Source organism: Diorhabda sublineata, chromosome 4, assembly GCF_026230105.1.
Source record: "Diorhabda sublineata isolate icDioSubl1.1 chromosome 4, icDioSubl1.1, whole genome shotgun sequence".
Classification (NCBI taxonomy): Eukaryota; Metazoa; Arthropoda; class Insecta; order Coleoptera; family Chrysomelidae; genus Diorhabda; species Diorhabda sublineata.
In genome coordinates, this window is record NC_079477.1 from 27,357,653 (window position 1) to 27,377,250 (window position 19,598).

The window sequence follows — 19,598 nt, forward strand, 5'->3', positions numbered from 1 at the left end:
GAACATGATATGTTCAAGTTAAACATACAGACATTTATTTCAAAAGAATACATTTTTCAAAATCTATCTTCACTGCAAAGTCCGGCTGAATTTGCTAAATGATACATTTTGCTGTCTGCATGCACAGGTAGAGAAGCAAGAAGAAACAAAAAAAAGAAGAATAGCCGCGAAAGGCGGTTAAAGGAGACGTTAAATGTAAACTTTACATTTAACCTTTACATTGTAAAGGTTAAGGTTCCAACCTGTGGCGTGAGGCTTGGTTTTTGGTTTTGGTTTTATTTCAACTTTGATCTTTGATCAGATACCTATTAGTTGTGCTGTGCAATAAGTGTAGATGGATAATCAAAGGTTATATTACTCGTATAGTGTTTTGTGTAATTTTTTACTTTGTAATATTAAAAAAATGAAAAAATTCTTGAATATGAATATTTCTGCCAGTTTCAACAAGAAGCGAACCAGAGGTAAGTCGATATTCTTTGGTATTGCCATTGGCAACAATTTCTCTATCGTTCGAGGTTTCAGCTCGGTTCTGCGCATTCTCAAGCGTGCGCAGTATACATACAGTATCTCGAACTAGAGGTAGGGATGTTCCTTTCATACCAACTGTCCATATAGGAGTATTACATATATGCGCGGAGTAGATTTGGAATCAAATTCGTCGTGAGGTCTATAGAACCGCTCTGGGCTGCGAGGAAAGTACAGATGTGGGTCTATGGACTGCACTGGGGCTGAACGTGTTAAACGATCTGGAATATCAAAGGAATCACTTGGCTTAGAATGAAAGTTATCTAATCCTCGTTTATAATAGTGCCAAGGTCTTTATATTGTTTGACTCTTTGTATTGGAACTTGATTGATATAGAGATGCCTTCCTGTCACCGTATTTTTATTTTTTGTCTTTTGACATTGATATTGCTGACAACGTGTCATCTGCATATATGATGTTATTTACCCCGTATCCATTTAATAGTATACCTTTTTCTGTTTCATATAGGGCTTCGCTGAATATCCGCTCGAGTACTACTCGAAGATCATATGTAGCTTTGACGGACTCCTCTCATTATTTTCCTTTTTCCATGAGTTCTCCTTCGATTCTAAGGTTTGGATTGGTTCCAGTAGGGGAACAGCATTGGTGGTATAAATATCATAGTGCTGTTTATTCCCAACTGAAAAGTCCTATGCAAAACACGGTCCTTTGTAACAAACTTTTCAGTTAAGAAAAAAACATTTAAAGTAAGAAAATATTAGATAATTCTGATTATATTTTTACTATACATCCATACAGCCTCTTCTAGCAGCAATTTTGGTAAGAGCCGTGTTACAGGAAAAATTTCATGGACCCATTTTTGCAAAGTTGTTAATACTAGAAAAACACATTTAAAAGGAAAAAGTCAAAAATGAAAATTTTATTGTTTACATGTTTGGTTAACATAAATTATCTATTTTGATTAGTTTAGTATTATCGTCATATAAAATGGAAATTCCGAGGGTTATTTGTGCGATTGTTACTTTTGAATTTCTATCAAATTAATCGAAATTCAAACGACTTTGTAAAACCAAATCCCATAACGAGGTTCCACAAATACAACCGCCACCATGTATTGTATAAACTATAATAATGACCATAAGTATAATTAGTTTAAATTCTAGGAATTTCACTTTTAATTTTTTATTGCAACTTATATAAACAATACCGTATGTGTAACGAATTTCCCATATTTTAATTCAAGGACTCGTCCATCGAATATAATATGTATGTAATTCAGAGGTGTAACATGTAATTGTACCATTGTACCTGACATCAGAGATTGTAGCATCCGCTATTCTAATGAACTGCATATAATTATGTTTTATAACGATAAATAAATATTTTAATGTTCGTTATTATACTATATTAGAGACATACTAAAATCTAAATTGTTTTTTTTCTATTCCTGTATCGAACAAGTAGCTTCAGGACTAGTTTATGGTTTTTTATTATCAAACAGACCCGGACTGAGCATGTCTTTCATCAATTGTTTATGAAGAATTCTTAATCAGTGAAGACAGTGTAAATTCAGCTCAATCCTTGTTTTAAAGAAATATCTAAAAGTTTTGACGACAAATCTCGATCGACAGCTAAAAATCTAAATTTAAAAACTCGTTTATGTCTTTTGTTCTCAAGATACCGTGGACAGCTATGCAAATAAACGATGAAGTCCTTAACAGAACAAATGCGGTTCATGAGTTGGTAGATAACATTAAATGCAGGAAAATAGCTTATTTGGGACACATAATGCGTGATAGCCGGTTTAGTATCGTCCAGTTGATTATCATGGGCAAAGTTGAAGGTCTTCGAGGAATTAGAAGGAAACAAGCTTCTTGGTTGAAGAATATTAGAGAAGCAGGACAGATCTTAGTGCTTGTTATGGACAATTCCTTGGAATGGGAGTTACATATTGCCTCCTTATCTAAAAAATTAAGTTCCTCCTGTTTTGCGCTGAGATCAGTTTCTAAAGAACTAAACTTATCCACCTCCTTAACAGATTATTATACCTTTTTTGAGTCCCATCTCCGATATGCCCTGGGGTACGTGTGGTGCGACTAAATTTGAGCGAATCTTCAAACTACAAAAGAGAGCCGTTACATATTTACTCGAACTAAACAGCCTAATTCGTAAGCACGCTTCTCCAATTACAGAAAGATCGTTTCACGGCTATCAACACAAGAGCGCGGAGCACGACCTTTACCTACCTACTCTACTTTTATAATTGGTCCAGGGCTCAATTCAAAAAAATGCACAATTACTTGCCAATTGAAATGAAATCGATATCATGTTTTCCCGCATTTCGCAATAATTTGAGGGCATATTTACTGGAAAGTGCCTTCTACTCTGTAAACGACTTCTAATAATAATATTTAATTCCGGACATGCTGCATACTGGTTTAATTTTGCTAAAGACTTATATACTATTGTTACCAATTACTTATAATTTTGATACTCATTGTGGTTTTCTTGTGTATATTGAAATATTATTTTATTTGTATCTTTATTTCGGCGGGTGTAATTTGGGCGCTAACCATCCTTCTTTACCTGTCTGACCAAGAAGGGTAGATAATCCCACATGTATTTTCGGCTCTAAGAAGTGCAGGTAGGTCGAGTCATAAAATAAACCAATAGAGGGAAAGTTGATAGATTTTCAAGTATGTTAGGTTAGGTTAGGTTAGGTGAGGTGAGGTTAGGTTAGTTTATGTAAATCCCTTATTTTATATGTATTATGTACTTAAGTACTAAATAAAAATATAAATAAATATAAAATTTACTTTATTCTGTAGAGTGTTACAAAAATGTTGTGAGGAAACTTTATTAAGGGCAGATTTTTCATTTAAAAAAAGTGCAAAGTAGCCCCCTCTAACGATAAATTTTTTCAGACCTTAAGTGATAATAGGTCATTTCTCTTATAGTAAAATCTAAAAATACAAAATTATATCTTATTATAAATGTCGGTGATTTAATAAATAACTGTATTTCATAAATCATGTACTTCAGTCGGTTAGCGCCCAGAATACACCTAGTTTACATGTTGTAAAAAGTACATTAATCCTTTAGCGCCCAAATTACATTCGCCCCTTTATTTAGTTATTTTTATGTTTGTTTTTTAGTTTTTACAAGCTTTTGCCTACAAATGGTAACAATTTTTTGACAATAAAGCATTTCTCTGTCTCTCTCTTCCTTTTCTTCAAAATATGACCTCATGACTACTCACTTTAAGAAATGAACAATTTTTATATACATAATGTTAGTTAAAATAAGTACAGTCCGTCCCTGCGTTAAAGAAATTCATAGAAAAACGTATACATAACAGGATCGCTTGTGGTACCTGCAAGAGTGTCATCAGTATCATCGGATCAGATATGGTGGTACCCTTTTACTTTTGATTTAAGCAACACTGCCGTATAAGTGTGAACACTTACGGTATAATAAAATCTACCAACAGTAGTTTTAATTAAAGATTCCCCTCTCCGTCATCTTCAAAAAGAGAGAGAATGTCTTTAGTGGAATGGCAATTTAGTAATTTGCGTTATTCGCAGTTACTTTGACTTGACGACCTACGCGAATGTTTGAATGTCTTTTTACCGGGCCAAAGGTTTTCCATTATTTTTGTTATAAAAGCGGAATAAAACCCATGGATTTGACAAAGGATACCGACCATTACATCCGGAAGTATATTTTCAATTGATTGAATTTGCAGCTACTAAACATCAATGATAATTATGGGAACCGTAGGAATGTCGAGAGTTAAGTGTTTTGATGTTGGGATATTTTTATTGTGCCAATCAAGTTGAGTCTAACTACCTATTTATTATTGACGGTGAGTTCATTTTTGCTAATTTTCCATACACTTTTTCTTCATATCAGACAATAGGTTAATGAATAGATTACAATATGAAGTAAATATTAAAGAAATAATTAATTTCATTTGTTATGGTAAAATCAGAATAAAATTGTAGCTTTATACAATTGTTTTCGAAGATTTTTTGCAAAATATTCCTTTTTCTAGAGCCAAAAGAAACAGTCGAAATCAGTAGATTAACAGAAATTTGATAATAATAATTATTCAACTAAAAACAAAAATCTAAATAAAAAAATAGGAGTCTGCATTTTAAAAAAAAATTATGAAGTATTAAATTTCATAAAATAACTTTTACTTGCACTTTTTGCTAAAAAATGGATGAAAAATATGACGCGAAAATATGCTAGTAAATAGAGATCATAAATATGCAGCAAATGGAGGTTAATTATTACGAGGTATGATTAAAAAATGCGCGGAAATATTTTATTGGAAAAAAAAATAAAATTTGATTGATATTATTCAAGATATAGCTAGTAAAATACTTATACTAAAGTTAAATCCATTACTTTGATCACTTATGTTGTGAACTTAGCTTACATGATGCCAAATATCGAGCAAAAACTCGCGAATGAAAAGCAAAATTTGGCACTCATCTCATTTGCATGTTAATATGCTTTGTAGGGTACAAATTTTGAGTTTTTCACTAACCTATCGTACAGTGAATTATCTGAACAAATAGGTTTTTCTAGTTCCTGTACATTTTGATCGATTCTCGTCTTATCTACGCATTTCCAGTTACTGAATTATTAACAATTTTTAATGCTTGTCTTAACACATGATAGTATAGACATACAATAATAGATACATATGATTGCTTCTATAAAACATTCATTCGCCTCGTTTATTAAAATAAAAGAAAGCTTCTGTAAGCGATGGACCACGTAAAGATGAAGGTTAGCATAAAAAACTGTTTCAAGCGGATATTAAAAATAAATACTTCTTCTTCTTCCTCTTATAATAGGTGTATCGCTTGTTCTTCTTCGATATCTTTTGGTTTTTGTATTCCTGGCTTTGTTTCTAACGTATTGTCTTCATTGTGGGTCTGATTGTTGCTTTGTAAATTCCTACCTAAGTTTCTTACCTTAGGTGTTTATTCCGCCAATGACTAGTAATCTTTTTATCTCGTTTTCTACGTCTCAATAACTAGTTATGGCAATTCCAAGGTATTTGAATTTCATTTTCTGTTGTATTATTTGATCTTCTAGTTCTAATTTGCATCCAATGGGCTCTTTGGATGTCGTAATGTATAACGGTTTTTTCAGTCGAAATATTCATAGTCACAGTCTCAAAAAAATACTTTATCGAAAATATACGTTGTAATATTGTCCGAAAAAATGTGAATAAATATGAATTATGGGAGATGAAATTGAAAAAAAATAAAAAAAAACAACAATATGGATTAGTGGTTAATTAAAATTCCTGGAGGTAGTAAAATCGACATTCTACGAATACTTGCCTATTTTCTAGTCAATGTTTGAGGTGAAAAATGTTGTCGTTAGATTACTATTACCTGATTTTGATATACTGATTAGACTATTTGAAACCATTGTCGTTTTGGTGAGTATCCATGTTTGCAAGCAGTGGAAGGGACAAGACAGACAACAAAAATCTTTCTTTTCTTTTTAAATGTTAACAAATATTTTCATGAAATGAAAAAAAATTGATTGATAAATGACCCAAAACTGAAATAATAACAATCATGAGAAACTTTTTAGAAAAATTTAATCTATAGAGAAAAAATTGCTATCAATTTAGATGAATTTGGGACAATAACCCATTTTCAGGTGAAAAGGAGAAAGGTTTTTTTCAAATGGGCATGCAGGTGAGGTTATTACGAATAAGTAGAATTTTCCAGAATATCTCGATTTTGGCAGAAATGAGACAGTTATTTGTACAGGATGACGAGTTCATATCCGGAAAATGGAGTGAAACTACATGAAATATTTATTTACCACAAAACTGCTACAGAAATGGCGATGCTGAAGAGGGCCTTGATTGACTCTCGAGATATTTGCAAACATGAAAATTTCACTTCGATTTTCGCAAAAACTCTAGTTAGGCGAAAACCCACAATACATTCAATTTTCCAGACTTTCGTGGAAAATTCTTCCTGGAACAAGTTTTTCTCCTTTCTACTATAAATTATCAGGTTCTTTTAAAGATTATTTATTCATTGATAACTTAAATTTTATCTCAATTCAAACAGAGATTGTCTTTTTTATTCGTTTTTAATTTCATTAAACGGTTTATTCGTTTTTTTTTTCAGAATGCAATGCAATTACAAACATTTTGTTCGTGATGTCATTTTCTAATATTGCCCTACTTTAAAATTTCCTCAGTTCATTGCCACGATATTATGCATTAATCTTAGGCAGTTTGTTTATAAATTAAATACGTTTAATTCATACTTTGTGATAATAATAAAATTATATAATAAATATACTTGGAATTTGTTTATAAACAATATCATTAAAACATGACTGCTTAATGAATTGATGAAAAAAAAAACGGTTGATACATAGTTGTTTTCAATAAAAAATCGAAATATTTTCAACGTTTTTAATAATTAGAACTATATAAATTGATGTTTTGTCTTGCATTGCATTCCACGTTATATTCTTGTCTATAAGAATTAAGGGGTGGATTTTCTATTTAATTTTAGTAATAATGATTTTTTTCTTCATCATCTGTCTTGATTTTAGGCCTCCTTCAATTGAAATTTCGTTTAAAAACAGACGTTTCGGCAAAATTGATATTTTTATAAAACCCAAGAAATTATTTACCTACATGGTAATTTTTAATAACTAGTTGGAAAAACAATAATTGAGTGAAGTTGAAGCATAGACATTAACACGTAATAATAATAATAATATTTGGCGTCTTAATGCCCGCGCGGGCCATAATGTGTACCGATATGACAAAAAATATTAAAATAACGTATATACTTATAGTTTCTTGAAGCTTTATCACTTTTTATTGTTGTTGTAGGGAAATGGTTTCGGCTTCAGAAAACCATTCATACTTCGGGATGGACAACTACTGTTTTCAAGATTCTAGCTGCAACTCCAAGAGATTAGGTCGATCTGTGAGCGTAAACGTAGACGTAACCAATTTTAACATTTACAGACCTCCCCCGTCAGGTACGATACTGAGATGGAGGAAATCCAAAGGCGATCCGCAAAGCATCTTCGAAGAAGAATTACCTTCTGATGATTTCGAATATATGGAGTGCGGACCGTCACCACCGGCCGATCACACGCCTCATATTTACGAGAGTTTCGAAGAATTCTCGACAAGTGCGGATTTATCTGTTCAAATATGTCACGACACCATCAAAATGAATCTGTTAGAGCATATGAAAGTTTCGTCGGGGCGGCATCAATTGTTGGACGATATAGAAAATAAGAAAATTCAAAATATAGAAGATTTGAAAGTTCATTTTAAAGGAGCTTCTAAAGTGGAAGTTAATACGGGATTTCTTTGGGCGGCATTTATGAGAAGGCATGATTTATTACAAGGTTTTTTAGAAATGGGCGCCGATCTTAATTATTATGAACCTATTCAAGGTTTAAGTGCGATACATTTAACATCATTCAGCGGTTGTACAAGCGGTACCCAATTCCTGATATCAAAAGGATGTGACGTAAATGCTTTGTATAAATGTTACACTCCGTTACATTGCGCAGCTTTCGGAGACAGTCCCGAAACGGCTCTGATTCTCCTAAACAATGACGCTAAAGTACAAACACTCACCAACAGTCCCCATAGTTGCCATGAGAGTGTCCTTCATTGCGCGGTTAGGGCAAACGCTATAGCTTGCGTGAAATTATTCACACAAGAAGGCGCCGACGTAGCTGAATGCGAATCAGGTTTATCTCCAATCCATTTAGCTGCTGATTTAGGTCATCCCCAATGCTTGAAGATCCTTTTAGAACCCAAAAAGTTTAACGTCAATACGAAAACGAAAGATAAGGAACAAACACCGTTACATTTAGCGGCCGAAAGTGGTTACGTGGAATGCATAGAAATTTTGTTAGAACACGGAGCAGATGCAAATATAAGAAATCATAGAGCACAATCACCTCTACATCTAGCAGCCAGAGCACAAGCTTACGACTGTGTAGAGATTTTACTGAGAAAAGGAAACGCTGATCCGAATATGGGGGATTGCGATCAAAGAACATCCTTACATTGCGCCGTAGGAAAAGCAGCGAGATCTTACGATATCATAGAAATTTTAATGAATTACGGTGCCGATATCAACACTAAAGATCAATATGGATATACTCCTCTACATATAGCAGCTTTAAACGAACTATCTCAATGCGTCGAGGTTTTATTGTATCACGGAGCTGATGTAACTGCTAAATCGAAATTCGGCATGACCGCTTTAGGGATAATAACTAGAAAAACTCCTGCTTCGTTAGCTATGGTAACGCAAAAACTAGATTCCGCCATAACGTTACACCACCATCCAGAATCCTCCAATAGAGAAGTAGAGTTACGTTTAGATTTCAGAGGTATTCTACAATATTGCCATCCGAGAGAAATAAGTTTTTTAAATACATTCGTAGACGAAGGACAGAAAGAAATTCTACTCCATCCGCTTTGTTCGGCTTTTCTCTATTTGAAATGGGAAAAGATACGAAAGTACTACATAGCGCGTATGTTATTTTGTTTTATTTTCGTTCTAAGTTTATCTTTATACGTATTAACAGCTTTAGCGCATAATTGTTACAACCACGGTAAGAATATGAACGATACGCAACCTCAAAACGTTATAGAACTTTGCGAAAAAAAATCCATGATGGGTCATATGTTGAGAAACAATCCTTTTGTGATAGAAATGCAGTGGTTTGTGTTAGTAGGAATAACTTGCTGTGAGATACTTAGAAAAGTGTACGGAATAGCTGGATATCCATCGGTAAGACAGTATTTATCTCATCCGGAAAATATCATAGAATGGACTGTTATTGCGAGCGTTTTCGTTATTTCTTTTATATATACAGGAAGAACTTATACTTGGCAGAATCATGTAGGTGCGTTCGCTGTGCTATTCGGTTGGACTAATTTGATGTTGATGGTGGGACAGTTGCCTATTTTTGGTTCGTACGTTGCTATGTATACTAGAGTTCAAGGGGAATTCGCTAAACTATTACTAGCTTATTCTTGCTTACTTATTGGATTTACTATTAGTTTTTGCGTTATGTTTCCAGATTCGTCGACATTCGCGAATCCTTTTATAGGTTTGATTACAGTAATGGTAATGATGACGGGAGAATTGAATCTAGATCTTCTAGTTGACGATGATCCCGAAGATCCGCCATTTCTTTTAGAAGTAAGTGCTCAAGTCACTTACATATTATTTTTATTATTTGTTACAGTTATTTTAATGAATCTATTAGTAGGTATAGCTGTACACGATATACAAGGTTTACAAAAAACAGCGGGGTTATCAAAATTAGTTAGACAAACTAAATTAATTTCATACATGGAATTAGCTCTTTTCAACGGATATTTACCTCAATATTTGTTAAATTTATTACATTGGACGGCATTAGTATCCCCCAAGGCATATCGAGTGGTTCTAAACGTGAAACCTTTGAACCCGAGGGAAAAAAGGTTACCTAAAGATATACTGAAAGCAGCGCATGATATTGCGAAACAAAGGAAACATTTCGGACATACTATATCGTCTAGAGCTAGCGAAATGGCTTATTCCAAAAAACCCGTTAATAATAATCTAGATCAGAATTCTGAAATTTTAGATTGTCACAGTGTATTGCCGATAATGCAAAGTAAAATTGAGAAAAATGGCGAACAAGTCGAACATCTTAGTAAAGAAATTAGGGAATTGAAAAATCTTGTTGAAGCAAATCAAAAACTTATCGAACAGCTTTTGAATACTATTTTACAAAATAAGAAAAACAGCAAATGTTAATAAAGTAGATAGATATGTATTTAGATATTAGTATACGAACTGGAATGTATACAATATAAAAAAATTAGTTAAAATATTCACTATAAAATACACGATCATAATATCCTGTGCAAATCAATATATTTATCGATCTATTTCATATTTCACTTGTGAAAGATCAATTAGTATAAAGCATCGATTGATTAATTTGACATATTTAAGGTTTGCTATCAAGTAAGTATCGAAAAGACCATCCCGGAATCGGTTCACAAACGATACCCAGCTCGGTTGGAATCGTTCGTATTTCGGTTACTGTCCGGTTGGAACACGTAATCTCTATTGCGCAGAATCGTCACCGTATCAAGGACGGTTTTTTTATGGGTTGGAACGAACCTTCAATTCAACCTTTGATCATACAGTTACATGGACAGCTCCTTCTTCTATTCTCCCCAGTAAAAGAAAAGTGGTAAAACAAACAATGATTATTTTCGATACAGTTTCTTAAAAACGGGTAGTCAATGTTTCAAAAATCCAATTGCATTTCAATTATCAAAAGAAAATAGAAAAATACTTTTGAGTCTTTTTGTTTTAGGAATCAATAAAAGATTTCGATTGCTTGGATCTAATAGAACACATTTCTGATTTTTTTAAAGAGCTTTCTACGTTTATGTGCGAATGCGCTAATGCTAAAGCATGAATATAGAACCAATTTGCATATTTTCCATTGGTTCAGGCTTCATTAACTACTTTATTCGGTAATTACTATACTGTGAACACAGCTAAAATGAGCTAAGAAAAGTGAATATGGAGAGCCTATAGAACAATTAAAATAACTTTCAATTGTTCTTGTGAAAAAATCTAAAACCATTGACAAACCATACAAATATTGAAAACTGTTTTGGAGTCAATATAAGCAGACGGTGCTTCATAAATAATGTTCTTTTCCAATGTCAACTTGGTTTATTAAATAATCATACAATGAGAAAGCCTTAATATTCGAAGTATAGCCCATCGTATTCTATGGTTTGAGTCCAACGATCGGCAAGCTTTTGAGACCTTGGTGAGATCGTTATTTGGGATAAGATGCAAAGTTCACTAAATCTTCATAATTCCACCAGACACAAGATTTTTCGCTCGAATCGACTTGTATTTGAGACAGGTTCTGATAATTTTCTTGTGTCTAACAACTGATTTTTCATGTTCGGGTTATTTAGATAAATCCATTCTTCATTGGAAATAACAAAGCGTCTAACAAAACAATCATCTTTCGGAAGGGAAATGAGCTGTTTCGCTTGAATCTCGATTAATTCCTTTAGCACTTGTCGATAACTTTCATAGGTCTAATCTAATGATTCTAAATGGTGATGTATGGTATCTTTAGAAGGTCTAAAGGGGTGCGATAATCGGCGAGTATGATTTGCTACAAATCAAACAACGTTGTATCGTTAGCTTATTAATTGTGTCTTCCTCTCCTATTTCACATATTTTCCTTCCTGCTACGGCTGATTTAAACTTTGTTTACATTAATGTCTTATCAATATACGAATTTAATGTTTGTCGCATTCCATACTAATATGGAAAAAACGATTGAAAGAAAGTGAAGCAATTGTACTTTTTGGAATTAGAGGCTAGACTAGCGCAAAGATGTGTGGAATCGTTTTGACGTTAATTCTTTAAGATGTTTTACCAGTTTCTCTACCAAAGTAACATCTAACTGTATGATCTAAAATTTTAAATATTTTGTGATGAAAAGTTGAAAATAAAATATCGATGCCTTAGAGCAGAAATGAACCATGTACGTTTCGGACTACTTTTAGAAAACACGAAGTTTTGATACGTGCATAACTCTAGTAATGATGCCTTTTGATTTTCAGTAATTTTGTAGTCTGTAATCTTTGTAAAAATGTTACAAAAAAACTTTTCTCATTCTAGAATCTCAGTTTTTGATTTATCTATTAAATGGACATAGGACATTTATGCTCTATCGTATCGTATCGATTTTTAAACTAAGAAACATTCTTATTTATTAGCACTTGTGTTAGAATTTCCAAAGTTGAAATCAGCAATCACAGGTCACCTATATTTAGATGGTTCATAACAACGACAAATAGGCGCCATCTATATGTCTAAACTTCAACTACTAAACTGACATATTTGACAAAATACTGGCAAATTCATATTTTATAAATAGCGCGAAATTTAAATTTTATTTCACGGTAGTTAATACCAAAAACAAGTACTTAATAATATTTTTTTGCTTCAAATAAGTATCAAAATTGCATATTTTTTGGTGTATATTGTTATAACAATAATGAAATTTCTTATTTCCTAGACATTTTTATATGTTTTTCTTGTTCATTTGTCTTAATTTTAGGTCTCGTCTATTTGAATATTTGAATTTGACGATTCAACCAAATATTTTGACAAAAAACCGAAATAGGTGTATATAATGTATAACATTGATATTAATTTTCGTGATATACAGGGTCCAAAAAATTCGTAGATGATGTGTAAAAAATACTGTCAGAAAAAAAATTCTCATACGTTTCCTCGTTTCTGAGTTATGAGCCCTAAAAGTTGCGAAATCAAAACTTATATTGAATATATTTTCTAAATTAACATTCGAATATTATGAAGTTTTAATGGATGATTACGTATGTCCATGACTGTGTGTTTGACGGAATAAATAATTCTACACTACTATCTGAAGGCCAAGGGCGTCTCATACCTAAGGGTTAACAATCCATAACTTTTACAGGGACAAATTGTACAATCTAAATAGCCAAAAGAATTTTTCAATCGATTTTTTAACCAAAAGATACTCTTTGTTTAACTCTTTGTACATGCCAAAAAAACTGTTCGCCATAAAGAGGCATTCTGGAGAAAATTATCATAAATTGTTATTATTTATTGAAAATAATTACAGGAGATATTGAAACACAATGTATAATTATTTAGAAAATATACTTGAATATAAGTTCTGATTTCGCAACTTTAAAAGCCTATTAGTCAAAAACAAGGAGTTTTATGAGAAAATTTTTTTTGTCACACCATTATTTTCACGTCATCTTCTCCCGGAACACCCTGTATATTAACATGAAACAAAATTCATTCATATATCAAGAAATGTGTTGTTGACCTTGTCATATTATGTAATTTTATAATGATTTGATTATTCTTTTTTGAATAATTCATCAAATCTCGGAAAAAGTACCAACATAAACATATATGTTAATTAAATGTATTGCAATACAAGGACTTCGTTTTATAAAATAATTTCCACTTGTTGATTATTTACAAACTATTTTGATAAAGTGCTAAGTAAATATGTGTGTTATTTGTACAATCAAAGTCTTTCCAAGTGTTTATTGATAAGCGGAGAGCTGATGAATTCCTCTATGTATATTTTCTGAAATAAATTAGAAGAAGAAACGTAGTTAACGTGATAAATATGTAAATTTGTATTATTATTCATAATTAGTGATGGATTTACGCCTTGACCCATGAGGTGTAGGGCGGCAAAATTTTTGAAATGCCAGAAAGATAATCCATTTCAAAAATTGATTTATATTAGTTTTAATGAAATTTTTTTTTCATGGAATATAGACTGAAAAAACTCGACTCAAGATAAAAAATCTTGAGCCAAGAACTTTTTCTAGGTTTGAGTAAATTTTTTGAGTACAAGTTATTTTTCTTTTTCTCAAAATTATTAACTTCAATATTTTTTGCGTTGAATGAAGTTAACAGTTTCTTTATTAATTCTCATTCAATCTTCATTAATTTACTTCTTAATCTGTTGATAAGATATCAATTTTTTAATATATCAGTGATAGTCTTTTCCTTGCAATTAATCCTTTACCAGGTTATGTTGCTTATGCTATCTATTCTTTAAATTTGGTAGGATTGTGTGTAGTTGAATCGGTTTCAGAAGCAGTTGACTTATTTTCTACTTAAAAAGATCAGAATTGAAATGGCTCGAAAGGCATTTGTCAAGTATTCCTCAATGTTTGCAAACAGAAATCTGAACCTCCACATCAGAATAGGATTCATTAAATGTTATGTGTGGCCAATACTGCTGTACTTGGACCTTGAAAGCTCAAATGATCAAAAAACTTGAGGTATTTGAGATGTGGCTCTATAGACGCATCCTGAAGATACCTTGAACTGACAAAATCACCAATGACGAAGTACTAAGACGCATTGGTCGCAAGAGAAAGCTGTTGACAATTATTGAGATAAGAAAAACGTGATCTCCAACCTTCAATGAGAAGACAGTATTAGAAGAAGCAGAAGAAGAACTATACAATTTCTTTACTATATTTACACGTCGTTGGGAAATCCTGGTGTAACGTATCCAATTCAAGATTTGAGAGTCTTCATTAAAGTCGTTGGTCTGCTCGACATGAGTGCTACGCATTAGGAAAATACTGCAATAATTGATGCAATGGAGTTTAAAGTCGAAAGCAGATATGAGAAATCGACTACGCGATTTGAAGCTATGGGATAGCAAAGAAAATTACAAAATTTGGAAACAGGAATCTTAATCATTGTAATTAGAATGTAATTTTAAAGTTTTACAGTTCTCTGGTTTTTTTAAGACATGAGAGAGAGACAATTTTTTGAGTATGAAGAAATAAACTAAAGCACTATCTATGATATGATATAACACTGTTCAACGAAAACTCATACCAATTTTTGAATGTACTATGATCGCCAAACAATAATATATCAATGGGAGGAAAATTGACAAATCAGGTTTCTTTATGACATCAAGACATATATTTTTTAAAATGTACAATAAATGGCTATGATTCTCGTGAATGTTCGGCTTATCCAGTACAGTAATCTGTTAGCATTCCTGGATTTTTCCCTTGATACCGCTTTTCTATTAAGGAAATGTCTTTTGCCTTGTTCGTCACTCATAGAACCCAAATTCTCGGGAAAGAAATCCAGATGAGTGAATATGTATTTTCAAAGACATATTACATCCCAAAGCTTTGTATGAAATTATAAGCTCATTGATTAAGTCTTTGTAATTTTCCGCTTTATGGTTTCCTTGGAAATTTTGGACAACATTCTCAAAACATTTCTAGGCGACTTGTTCCAGGTTATTCAGCTCTCCTTCAAAGTTTGTATTCAACATTGTGGACCAATAAATATTCCTTTTTTATTTTTTGCCTCGCTGAATTTGGGAAATTTCTCTTTCAGATATAAGAATCCAATACCATCTTTATGTATAACTTTTATGAAATATAAAATCAGGCCGAGTTTTATATGCAATGGTGATAAAAGTATGTCTTCAGGGTTCACTAAAGGGTCATTTTTAACTTTCTTCTGCCCTGGAATAAGTGATCCACGCTTGTGCCTTACTTTCTTTGTGTAGTGACATTTTCTGTCTCATTCGCAAATGAATCAACAATATTTTGTGTAACCAAGCCGGAGCCCAAGCAAAAAAGCAATGTCTTTAAAATCTCCACAAATTTTCCAAACACGTTTACTGCATTTAATTTTTTCAAGAAGGAACTTCTTGTTCTCGTAATGATCTTTCATATCAGAACCATGAACAACACTGCTTTCAAGCTAGGTTTTGAGGAGTCAATGAGCAATCTCCAGTGACTTAAATCATATTCAAAATTCAATAAATCATCACTGTAAATTCCAGTTCTTTAATCTAGACTTCAAAAGCTCAGCTTCTTTTTTAGAAAAATCGTTTAAATCACTTTGTATCAATAAATGAAGTTGATGTTTGATAACTTGGATAACTCTCTCGAGATAACTGGGTTGACAAAGAACAAATTCCGGACTAGAAACAGAATTCTGACTTTCTGCTTTTGATTTGGAGGCTTTGGCACAGGCAGATAGACACTATGTAGGAATGGTAGGAACAATCACTTACATGATCTTCTGGTTCCGTCCAAATCATTGGTATACCGAAAGGCAAATGTCTAGATTTTTGTTTAGCCCAATCTAATAGGAGTTTCAAACACTTTACACAACATATATGTGGAACCCAGGATTTATCCTGGTGGTGCACAGGAAAACGAAAATAGTCTAAATAGCACTTTGCAATTAACGGCGTAAATTTTCGACAGTGAGATGTAACAGTTAATTCTTCACACACATAACAAAAACTGTCCGGGTTATTAAAACACTTCCGCAATAGTTATACAGTTATACAAACAAAAATAGTAAATTAGGTCAGAAAAGAATATTTAGCTGTCACAAAAAAACTAGATGTGACTGAAACAAAATAATAGTTTTTTTTAATGAAGGTACATCAAAACAAATAAAAATCATCACAAAGTTTTACTGATAAAAACAGTGTAATCGTCGCAAAACAAAATCGAAAAATACAGCCAGATGACTCACGGCAAAATGAAAGACAATTTTCTTTAGACAAGAAAATTATTATTTATAATTTATCTATGTAAGGCTTATAACTTTTATAACTTTGTTGTTTATTAGTAATACTTAAATTTATACTTCATAAAATTTTGTTATTTTGAAATAAAAATTATGGATCGAAATGAGACCTATTTTATCCAAAAAGGGCTGCGCATCGAACGGGGCCTAGGGTATAAATCCGTCACAGTTCATAATAACGAATACATAAATACAAGACTATGTTCCATACGAAATATTTTTCAAAAAAAGCTGTCATAATATTTTTGGAAATATTTACTTTAAATTGTAGGAATATCTTTGGGTTATACAGGGTTAGGCAATGATTTCGCAAATAATTTTTTTGTCGAAAAAATACATTAATAGGAAATAAAAAACTAGCCATTCGATATACAATTATTTAAAAACTACATCTGCCAAATGTCCTCTGTAGACATCTATGTATTCATGGAGTCGAGTATGAAATATCTACATAACTCTTCGCAGCATATCAACAGGTATTGCTGCAATCTCGTCACGAATTCGTTGTTTGAGGGCCGGGATTGTCCTAGGTGGATCAGTTCCAAACTCTTTCGTTTTTATATAACTCCATAAAAAGAAGTCACAGACAGAATGGTCGGGAGTCTGATAGGGCCAAGCGATATCCACCACCGTCTTGTTGAAAAATTGTGTTTTCATTAACTGGTAAGCGATGAAGTTCGGGCGTGAGGAAGTTTCGAATCATTGCAACGTATCTCTCAGAATTAACAGTAACGGCATTTTCAGCTTCATCCTCAAAAAAATACGGACCGATCATTCCATTTGCCGACATTGTTGAGGCAAACGAGGGTGCTCCTACACCCTTTTTTGTGTCTCATCACTCATCACAAGTTGTTAATTTGGTCATCATTTTCTTCCAACCTGGCAAGCATAACCTCACAAAATCTGAGACGCTGTTGATACTTATCCAGGTGAAGAGATTGAACAACCTGTATTTTATAAGGATGATATCGAAGATCTTGATGGAGTACCCTTTTCACTGATCTGTCACTTATTAGAAGGCGTGTGACGTGACAGACTGTCGATAGACGTGGACTTCCTAACACTGCTTGTCGAACACGTTCGATATTTTCATGGGGTTTGAAGCGTTCTGGCACTACCACCTCTTTTTGTAGATGTCGATCCAGTTTGCTCGAGGTTGTTCACCCACGTTTTAATCGCATGGCCTGACAGGTTGGGTACACGGTATGTTAAAATGTCGTCTAAAATCCCGACGCTAAACTCTCGCCATTTTGATAATAAGCCTTGATTGCGTATACGCGGTGCTCACCCGTCCAACGCAGGCCTGTGACTGTCTTCCTTACCACATCACCCCGCGCTGCAAGTCCCACCCCAAATCTTCCCGTTTTATTGCCGTTGTAATGAATGAACATAAATCGTCCACATCTATTAGATTTGAAGATCATTTCTTATATTCACAGGATATTATAATCCATTTATAACTAATCTTAAAAGTAGTACAGGACTAATTTCGATAAATGGGCATATAAATACCTACTCTACAAGTTGCCCAAGGAAAAGGAAAATAAATCTTCAATTTTTTATGCTTTTTAACTTTTTTTAACCACCATTTGAATTAGCTGTTGATTTATTCAAATATTACAGATTAAGTTTTGACTTGATAACACGTATATGCATGAAAATTATTACTTAGATGTATTTTTTTATTTAAAAATTATAAATATTTTAAATAGAAAAGTCATCTTGCCATTGAAAGTGTGATACTAGATCTAGGATTGTTGATGTTTTTTTGAATAAACGTTGTAAACAACATTTTTCTTTGAATTTTGATTCGACAGAATAATTGGTATAACAAATGTACACCTGACAATACATTTAATACTATAGTGAAATGAACTCTTATTTGCCAAATTTCTAGGGCGAAATATTAAATATTTCATGTAAGTCGTGAACTAAATAGAAAAACTCTACTAACATCGCAAACAAGGCATTAGAGTAAAAGAAAAAGCATAATCTGTACTCAGCAAGTATTTAACATAATTTTTTATTTCCTTATCTCACGTAAAAATTCAGATAAAAAATGATTTACTCACATTTTCACCTGAATCATTTCAATACAATTTATATCTTCATAATTATGCCACGTTGCCTGATCGTCGGAAAAGTCGTCGATTGTTGAATGTTTTGTAATTTTGAGGTTATGTTATTTTGCTTTATTTATGTTACCAAAAGAAATGTTTCAACCGAGTAACCCAGAAGGGCTCTAACGGTATCAAGACATTTTGCATTTGTAGATCTAGTTCGTGACATCACTGAGTGCCCTAATTGTTTAATTTACCTTCAGTTTATTTTCAAATTAGTTGTGATAAATTTAGATTTCAAAATATCTGGATAATTAGATCGTCCACTTTGGCGCTGTATAAAAGGCAATAATGACTGAAGTGGTTATATTTCTTGGTCCAACTTTCAATTCATTGACCTGCTCACGAATTTGTGGTAAAAGTTCGGGAAAAACAACATTAAGATCGACACATTGAAACGTGGTTGCCTCAAAATGTGTTAAAATATAATACACCCTGTATTTTCACTGCGTGCTTGTCAGAAATACGAAAATCTTCACTTTCCTCGGTTTTCTTACGTACAACAAACAGTAAGTTATGAGAACTGTACAAAGATTTAAAATCTTTTAAATTGGGTACTTCCCGATAACACAGCTTTACGAGTTGTTTCCACCAAGTAACCCAGAAGTATTCTAACGGTATTAAGACATTTTGCATTTCTAGGTTTAGTTCATGACGTCACTGAGTTCCCCAATTGTTTAATTTACCTTCAGTTTGTTCTCAAATTAGTTATGATAAATTAAGACTTGGAAATATGTGGATA

General features: G+C 32.7%; 1 protein-coding gene across 1 annotated transcript; it reads left to right on the forward strand.

Moving 5' to 3' along the window:
• Positions 1–3,867: 3,867 nt before the first annotated feature.
• Positions 3,868–18,527, forward strand: LOC130443157 (transient receptor potential channel pyrexia). The gene is made up of 2 exons (XM_056777656.1): positions 3,868–4,351; positions 7,382–18,527. Exon 2 carries the CDS (start codon positions 7,386–7,388, stop codon positions 10,332–10,334), a length of 2,949 nt encoding a protein of 982 aa, XP_056633634.1. The 5' UTR covers positions 3,868–4,351; positions 7,382–7,385; the 3' UTR covers positions 10,335–18,527.
• The last annotated feature ends 1,071 nt before the right edge of the window (positions 18,528–19,598 follow it).